Source organism: Pyxicephalus adspersus, chromosome 1, assembly GCF_032062135.1.
Source record: "Pyxicephalus adspersus chromosome 1, UCB_Pads_2.0, whole genome shotgun sequence".
In the NCBI taxonomy this organism is placed as follows: Eukaryota; Metazoa; Chordata; class Amphibia; order Anura; family Pyxicephalidae; genus Pyxicephalus; species Pyxicephalus adspersus.
The window spans coordinates 87,358,947-87,367,714 of NC_092858.1; the positions used below are offsets into that span (position 1 = coordinate 87,358,947).

The window sequence follows — 8,768 nt, forward strand, 5'->3', positions numbered from 1 at the left end:
TATATATATATATATATATATATATATATATATATATATAATATTTTGATCAAAACCCATAACTAGCTGCCAGCACCGGTTTAAAATATTATCTGGAAACTACAATTCTACTTGTCAAACTATTGTTGTCAGAACAATAGTCAATCTATTGTTCTGATTTCAATATTACTTTTCTGTTCTTCAGAAGCCAGAGCAAATATTACATTTTATTCGACTCTCCTTTTCATTGTACACAAGGCCTGCACAGATTATTAGTAAAAAAAAGAAAATCAATTTGTTTGAGCAAATATACCATAAAGGAGATCAGACATGCATTTTTAAAGATGGCATCTGAGGGGGACATATTTCAAAAGTATGAATAATTTATTGCCCTAATGTCGCCTGCACCATAAGTCAGTCTTATGTGAGAGATAAGAATAGCTTTTAACCAGGGCTGCAATGTGTAGTCGCCATCTTTCCTCCAGGGGGCTCTGAAAAATAACTTGCTATCATTAAAACTCTATTAATAATTCAAGCCAAACCTCAGCATCATTTTTAATAAAGCATGCGGTGTGTTAAACCAGGGAGGCTGTGTGTTTTAAACTGTTTGAAAGGAAACCTACACTAGGTAGGGCATGGCCCTGCTCACTTGCTGAACTGTGTGCGGATTAGAGGCTAGAACACTTTTATTTACACAAAAATGTTTGGAATGCAAAATGTATATTAACCCCTTCAGGCACTGTAACTTTGCAAAATAATAAACCTGCAGCTATAAACATGTAGACATTGCATTACTGACAGCTGATATTTGGGTTGCTGTGAGTTACAGCACATCTTTTCCTTCTGCATTAAACAAAATCCTGCAGATACTATTACACAGCAGATGGAGGGCTGCCCACAAATAACCCTTTCAATGCTTATTAAAAATGTGTTCATAGCTGCATGCTTGCATTGCTTGTTAGCTTTTCTATGTTTATTCAATGTCTTATTTATTTTATTTGTTGCCACAGATCACACAATTAAAAATCGATAACAATCCTTTTGCTAAAGGATTTCGAGATACGGGTAATGGAAGACGAGAGAAAAGGTTAGTATGTTTTGTGCGACTACAAATAAGTTTATTTTACTTTACATTAATATTGATATATGTATGATTTGGGACCATCAATACATAGGTGGCTAATACCTTGTCCCCTGCTTTGTTCCTCTATTTAGGAAACAGTTAACTCTCCCATCCCTGAGGATGTATGAAGAACAGTGCAAACAAGACAGAGATGGGGCAGATTCAGACGCCTCTTCTTGCGATCCTACCCCAGGCAGGGACACTTTGCACTCTCCTCTGGGTACTGAGCCCAGTCCTTTGCGACTCAGCCGCAGTAATAGAGGTAACTTTCTTGTTCAATAGTACTATGTTTTCATTATTACATTATAGTCAATTCAATTAATAATGCTGATATTAATATTCAGGCACTTAGGTCTGCAGTTGTTTCTATTATTGTTTATTGAGTGCAGAGCAGGCCCCAGTAATGTAGGAATGCTGGCATCACCTCAATACACAGTGGAAATGTGTTATGATTTAAACATTAACATTGCATACATTATGTTAGTATAATGCCAGACATGGATAAATGATTCTGCTACATCCATATTAGCAAAGAAGCCAGTGATTCCGGTTAGATCTGGCTGGAGCTATGTCACCAGCTCTGTGTTACAGGAAACTTGCCAAGGACTAGGGTCACTGCATGGTACACCTATATATCCCTCTCCTGTGTCTCATCAAACCCAAATAAAGTATTTTTATTAATAAAAAATAAAATGATTTGAGTTATTGGTGAATTTAGGACTGGTTACTGTTTTAAAATCGATACATAATGAGTTAACTTTGTATCTTTCTAATCTCATGTAACTAGAGAAATATAAAATAGACCAATCTTTAGTGAAAATGTTGCTGAAACCTGATTGTCAACAGTGTTTAAGTATATTATACTTTATTTATCATGCAGGTTAAAAAATAATAATATTTAATAAGTACGTGAGTGTATGCCTCAAGTAATGATACAATGTATAAATAAATTATTAGTGTTTGTTAGATTCAATCTTGATCACAAAACTTTTCAGCTAATAAATAAAAAATGACTATTTCCTAGCCTGAGCAGGTGAGACACAAGTAAGGGTAAAATGTTATGGGAGCAATAACTAAATATTGGTTAATACTAAATAATCTAGATTTTACTATTACATTTGACTTTTAGAAAAATAAATAAATCTTTACCAACCTTGCTCCTGAACTTGATATGCTTAAAGTTTACAGGGAATACAAGATACCTTTAGCTTGATTATATATACCTAGTAAAATACTTCCTTTACCTACAGTTTTCATTTTTCCATATTCGATTTATTACCTTTAGATTTGATGAGGTATTTCTCTTACAATGTCACATCACTGTCAGACAAAGTTTTACTGTGCAAGGGTTTAAGTTTTTCCATAATGTTCATTGTCATATGACAATGGCTTTACCTATCTCTGAATGGGAGGTGGACAATTCCACTATGCTTTTATGGATATTGTATTCAGTATTTAGATTCTGACCTTTTGACTTTCCTTTTGTAGATGAGAAATACAGTGCAGACAGCGATCAGGAATTAGAACGACGTGAAGTGAGGACTGGCAGAGGGCACAGCAGTCCAGGAGGACCTCCATCTACCCCTAACAGCCCCAGACTTGAGGACAGGGGCAAGGAAAAAGCCACACCTGACAAGAAGACAGAGTCACCTGAAGGGCGCAAGGACAGTGACAGCATTTTCAGTGTCAGGAGTTTGGAGAAGGAGAAACTGGAGACCAGGAGGAAAGAGGACTCCAAAACTGACCAAGAATGTGGAGGTTTGAGTAAAGAGACCTTTGCCCCACTCATGGTACAGACTGACAGCCCACCACACTTGAGTGCAAGTCATCTACAGAGTTTAGCTTTGTCTGGCCTCCATGGGCAGCAGTTCTTTAACCCCTTGAATGCTGGACAGCCCTTGTTCATCCACCCAGGACAATTTACCATGGCACCTGGGGCTTTCTCTGCCATGGGTATGGGACATTTGTTGGCCTCTATGACAGGAGCAGGTGCCCTGGAGAATGGTGGCCTCTCTTCAGTGCAAGGAGCAGCTGGGGCAGCCACACCTTTCCCCTTTCACCTATCCCAGCACATGCTGGCCTCTCAGGTAAGCTCCAACGCTTTTTGAATTATTTGGGGATGGGGGTTAGAATGGGGCAAACATACATTGAGTGGATCAAATTGGGTTGAACTGATCAATTTAACCACATTTATTTATTTTTATCTAGTATGTTTTTTAAAAGAATGGAAGGAAAATTTAGCTCCCAATTTTACCTTTCTTGTGACAAGAAAAGAAATCTAATTTTCTGCCCCCTATTTTAACCCTTTACTCTGTATGAAGCATATATAGTACAGTTGATGGAACAATTTTTTTAGTTGAGGGAACCTGATATGAAGCTAAGAAGTGCATCTGAAGTTATTTCTGTTTCTCAAGTCTAATCTGGCTATTGATTCAGCAGATAATTGGTGCTATCATTGTCTACTAGGAGATACCTAGGTCCGCTTATTATTTGTATTGCACTGATTTGTCTGATTTAAACTAAAATTCTGCACTTCACCCAAACTGTGCCTTTCCTTCATTTGAAATAATAGAATATTTATGTTGGGGTGACCTGTGAATAATAACAGCAAATATAATGTTAAGGTATAGAATGGTGGTTCTTCAGTTTCCCTGCAGTCATTTGACATGCGTATGCCTCGATGTGTATGATGCATGCGCTGTATTTCAGAGTGGCATAGTCTTTTTCTGCCAAGGCATCCTGAAATAGACGATCTGACTTCCTGTCACTGGAAGCATTCTGATGTAGATTTGCACTCAGTGAACATTAACCCATTGCTATCTAAAATAAGAAAGTGTGTATTAAAAGCTGTCTTGTCTCTTGCAGGGAATCCCGATGCCCACTTTTGGAGGGCTCTTCCCATACCCATACACGTACATGGCGGCTGCAGCAGCAGCAGCGTCGGCAATGCCAGCCACCAGTGCTGCCAGTACCACTATGCCAAGGAACCCTTTTCTCAACAGTACCCGGCCTCGCCTACGCTTCAGCCCCTACCAGATCCCCGTGGGCATTCCCCCCAGCACTAACCTTCTAACCACTGGATTGCCATCAAGCCTGAACCCAGGATCCGAGGGCTCCAAGCCTGGCAGCAGCCGGGAGCCCAGCCCCATCCCAGACACTCCAGTCCACAAGAGAACCCACTCAAGCTCGCTGTCCCCAAAGACCTCCATAAAGGATTCCATAAACGAGCTTCAGAACATTCAGAGACTGGTCAGTGGGCTGGAGAGCCATAGAGAGGTCTCTCCAGGTCGGGAGACCCCAAAATGACTGGCACCCCTTTTATTCACCTGAGCCACAAGGGCTGAAAAGCACTGGGATTTTGTACAGCACATTATAACTATTTATTAAAAAAATAAAAGGTCAGCGATCAAAAACAATAAGTACTTATATAACACACTGAAAGCCCACCAATTCTGAAGGTTTAAGAAGAATTCATATACAGTATGTATAAATATATAAATATATATCTATCTATCCACGCAATACAAAGGATACAATCGTGCACCTATGGGACATCAAGAACTCTTATTAAGAATAGATCTATTGTGGAGAAGCTCCCTTTTGTACACAATACTTGGAATAACCCAAGAATGCAGAGACTTGCTGAAATTGATAATGGACAAGGGGGGAGCAAGGAATTCCTTAGATTTCTTCATGAAAGAGGGAGGGGGGCTGGGAGGTATTTGTCTAAAAAACGACTATTGGAAACAGTAGTCATATGTGAAGTATGTCTACTTTGATTGTGGAGATGACTGAAGTAAAAAAATTGTAATCATATACAACAAAAAACACTAAATAATAAAAAACCTAAAATAAATGAACATGCTACCTACAGCTGAACTGACAGGTAGAATAAATCTTTCACCAAATCATCAGTCTGGTACAATATTAGGTGTCTACCTGAGTACCAGAAATATTTATAAAAAATTAATAGTAATTTCTGTAAATAAGCTATACGATCCCAAGATATGCAAATTGGTATTAATTTATTCAGAGTTGTACATGGTGTGTACATAATATTTAGAGAATTAATTCATTGCATTTAATTTTTCCCCAATTTACATGATATATATTGTAAATGAAAACCTATCTAGCTCTTTGTGATTGAAGCAGATATATGGTTTTTTTTAACTGTGTTTTATTAATTTCCCCCCCACCCCTCTGCTGTTTTAGGACAATCATGTGCCATCTTTCGCATTCAAGTCTGTGCTGATTTAGCTTAATACTAAATCATTGATGTGGTATTCTACAGAGTGGGGCTTATAAAATGCAGGAATAAACCTCAGGTTTTTGTTCTCACTCCAGTTCAATAATAATAAAAAAAAGTTAATGATCACAAACTGCGCTATATTTTTTTTAATACATGATTTGAAATGTGCTGGTTACTCGGGTATCTAGCTGTTCGTTTTTTTTTTCTTTTTTTTTTTTTTTAATTCTCACATCTTTCAATAAAAAATGTTGAAATAAAAAAACCTGTTTCAAGCTCTTTTCATTGTATAATTAAAGTTCATTTGTCCAGTCTATCATTTTTTCTAGAATCTTTAACTTTAGCAGCTGTACTTTTTTATTCTAATTTGTTCTCTCCCTTTTTCTAAATACATTTATTAAAAATCGAATACATTATAATAAATTGAAATTTAAAAAATAGCAACAAAAAAAATCACAATAAAATTATCTTTAATATATTTTTAAAATATTTTTTTAATATTTGTATTTCATTACTACTATAAACGTTGTAGTAGTATAATATACCATTATTTTATTGGAATGTTTAGCTATAAATGTTTCCATTAATAAAAAAATACAGCAAATTTCATATATCCAGCTAAATCAGTAAACCTAATAACTAATTTAATGCTCCTTTATAATCTGGTGGTTATTACATTAAAGGTAAAGGGTCTGAGCCAGCCCAAATCTCTTGCCATGAATATATGCCAGAAAGGGACGTGGAGAAAGCAGTGTCCAGAATTCTGTGTGTTAGTTATTATTTCCAATTAGAGGAGATGTGAAGAATCTGCTAAAAATCGTTGATGTCTGTATTTAATTTCGATCAGGAAAGATTAAAATGCTTCCATGCATATTAACATCCGTTTTGGATTATTGGTATGTAAACTATAGGAGCATTTTTTTTCTTTATAAAGAGACGGAGGATTTTGTTTCCAGTCTGCTAAACTTGTTCCAAAAAAAGTTCCTACTTGATCATTCCTAGAGAAGAAACTACAGTTTTAGACAAGGAGGGAAAAGGGCATGTTGTTTGGCTCAGCATAACACGCCTTTAATTCCTAGTGTTTCCTCCATTTTGGAGATAAGACCTGATTTGAGAGTATTCCAAGAAAATCCATGGTAAGGAAGGCGGCCTGGCACACCATGAGGGCCTTATTGATCAGGAAGACCTAGGGGGCTGGGCACCCACTGCCTGAGCTGTACTGTATATAGCAGAATAAATCTGGCAGAGCTGACACCACACAGGGGCTACGTGTACCCCTGGAAATAATACTGCCATCATACACCTAGGACTTTTTATGTAACTGAAGGGAAAAAGGTGCAGCAGTTCGCTGTTTTAATTTTTTTTGGAAATAGAAATTTTGTGTGTATATATATATATATATATATATATATATATATACACACACACACACACACACACACACACACACATGTAAACAATATAAATCATACATAAACAATATAAATCAAGTCCGAATATTTATTAGGGCATGGTGAATAAGGTCTCCAGTTTATACACACACATACATGTTTATTGGATATGTATGACAGCAGTAGATGAGGGTTCCCCTATAATATTCTGCAGGCTGTGATTGGCTAGGCGGTGCACCCCTCGCACCTGTCACACACTCCTCAGGGGGTATCCAGCACATGTCGGCCGTCTCTAGAGTTTCATGTCCCGGTAAGCAGCATTAGAAGCAGTGTTAAGCTACTAATAATGTGACATTCACACGATATGAATAGTTTATAGAATGGGAAAGGAGAAAGGCTTGCACACTTGGGATTGGGTAACCTTAGCGGGGATGTTTTGGGTCCGGCTACATGCAGCCAGCGGACAGATCTGATTACAATACACACTCCGGTTACACACAGCCCTGTAATCAGCCCTCTACACAACCGGGGACAACTTCACGGCTTTATGGTAAAGTCATAAATGATGGAATAAACAAGTCCTTTCCTCACCAATTACTTCCTTCTTATTGGAGGAAGATTTATTAGTGAACTGAAACAATAATAAAACAACGTCACCGGCCGGGGAAAGGCTAAAAGTGAGCGACGAGCGCCCCCTGCTGGCCAGTCCGTGACACTGACCGAAAAATGGAAAGCTGCTCATCCTATAAACTTCTCTTACACTTAATGTATTACATACTGCATCCTGTACATAATATATATGTAATTTCATGTAGCTGTAACATGATTAGAAACAATGTATAGAACTCTGTATACTCTTTTCATCTTTTAAAAGGACATATAAAAATATTAAAAACAAAACACACACATCTTACTGATTTATAGGAAGATTATCTTCTACCAGTGATAAATCCTGTATTAAACATCATTGTTTTGAAAGGGAACAGTTATTAATCAGTTATCTAATGTGTACAATATTATAATATGTGTACACATATTATGTGTACAATATTATAATAATAATATCAGTATTTATTACTATTATATCATACTATAATCATTATTATAATATTATTATTTAGCCCATTGTTATAGGAAAATAGGATGGGATACTGAAAAGAATAACATTTGCAATGGTGATTGGCTAAAGCTGGCTGTTCATTGCTTGGTTGGCCCCACCAAATAAATTATTTCCTTTGAATACAGTAAGTTCCCTTTTAATTTTGTGTGCTGTGTATGACCCTTTATGTATTGTTCACCCACAGGGAAGAGCTTCTCCTAGATTGTAAGCTCTTCTGGTCAGGGTCCTCTCCTGCTCCTGTGTCTGTACCTGTCTGTTATTTGCAGCCCCTATTTAATGTAAAGTGCTGCATACTATATAAATCCTGTTTATAAATAATAATAATAATAATAATAATAATAATTTCCAGTGTTTGGACACAACAATGGTCCTTTATATTTTTTATGTGTTTATAAAGGTCACCTTGGAAAAATGTAGGACATGGTGAAAAGTGTGCAGAATGGGGTGTGCAGGAGCAGTGCAGGAAGAAGTCAGACAGGTATGTCCTTTCAGCATTCACTCCACCCGGCTGGGGAAGATTAGTTATCTTTATTTATTGTTCACCTATCGTTATTCAATATATTGTTCAGTGTTTTTACCCAAGATTCACACAATGTTAACCCATGATCCAAACATATTCCTAATGTAATAATTTATAAAAATATGTGAATTATGGGTGAAAACATGAATAAATAGTGTAATGACATATTACATTTGTTGTGTTTTTACATTCTGGAGAACAGCAGTCTTAGCATGCAGAATGCTGGGCCTATCTCAGTCCTGCTTGGGGGTGTCCTAGCTATCATGGAATGGAATTATTAGACACCATTTATTTATCAGTTAATGTTTACCATTCAGTGTGAATGTTTGTGAATATAATAAACCTATATTCACTTTTAATACCAAATCACATGGGAGTTCAAAAAAATC

The 8,768-nt window shown here is 36.8% G+C and overlaps 1 protein-coding gene across 1 annotated transcript in view; it reads left to right on the forward strand.

Moving 5' to 3' along the window:
• The window catches only part of TBX2 (T-box transcription factor 2), a 12,163-nt gene extending 6,684 nt beyond the window's left edge, over nt 1-5,479 (forward strand). The window contains exons 4-7 of the mRNA XM_072417142.1: nt 990-1,066; nt 1,195-1,364; nt 2,591-3,189; nt 3,968-5,479. Coding sequence (XP_072273243.1) covers nt 990-1,066; nt 1,195-1,364; nt 2,591-3,189; nt 3,968-4,408 — 1,287 coding nt within the window. The 3' untranslated portion in view covers nt 4,409-5,479. The remainder of the gene's footprint in view (nt 1-989; nt 1,067-1,194; nt 1,365-2,590; nt 3,190-3,967) is intronic.
• The last annotated feature ends 3,289 nt before the right edge of the window (nt 5,480-8,768 follow it).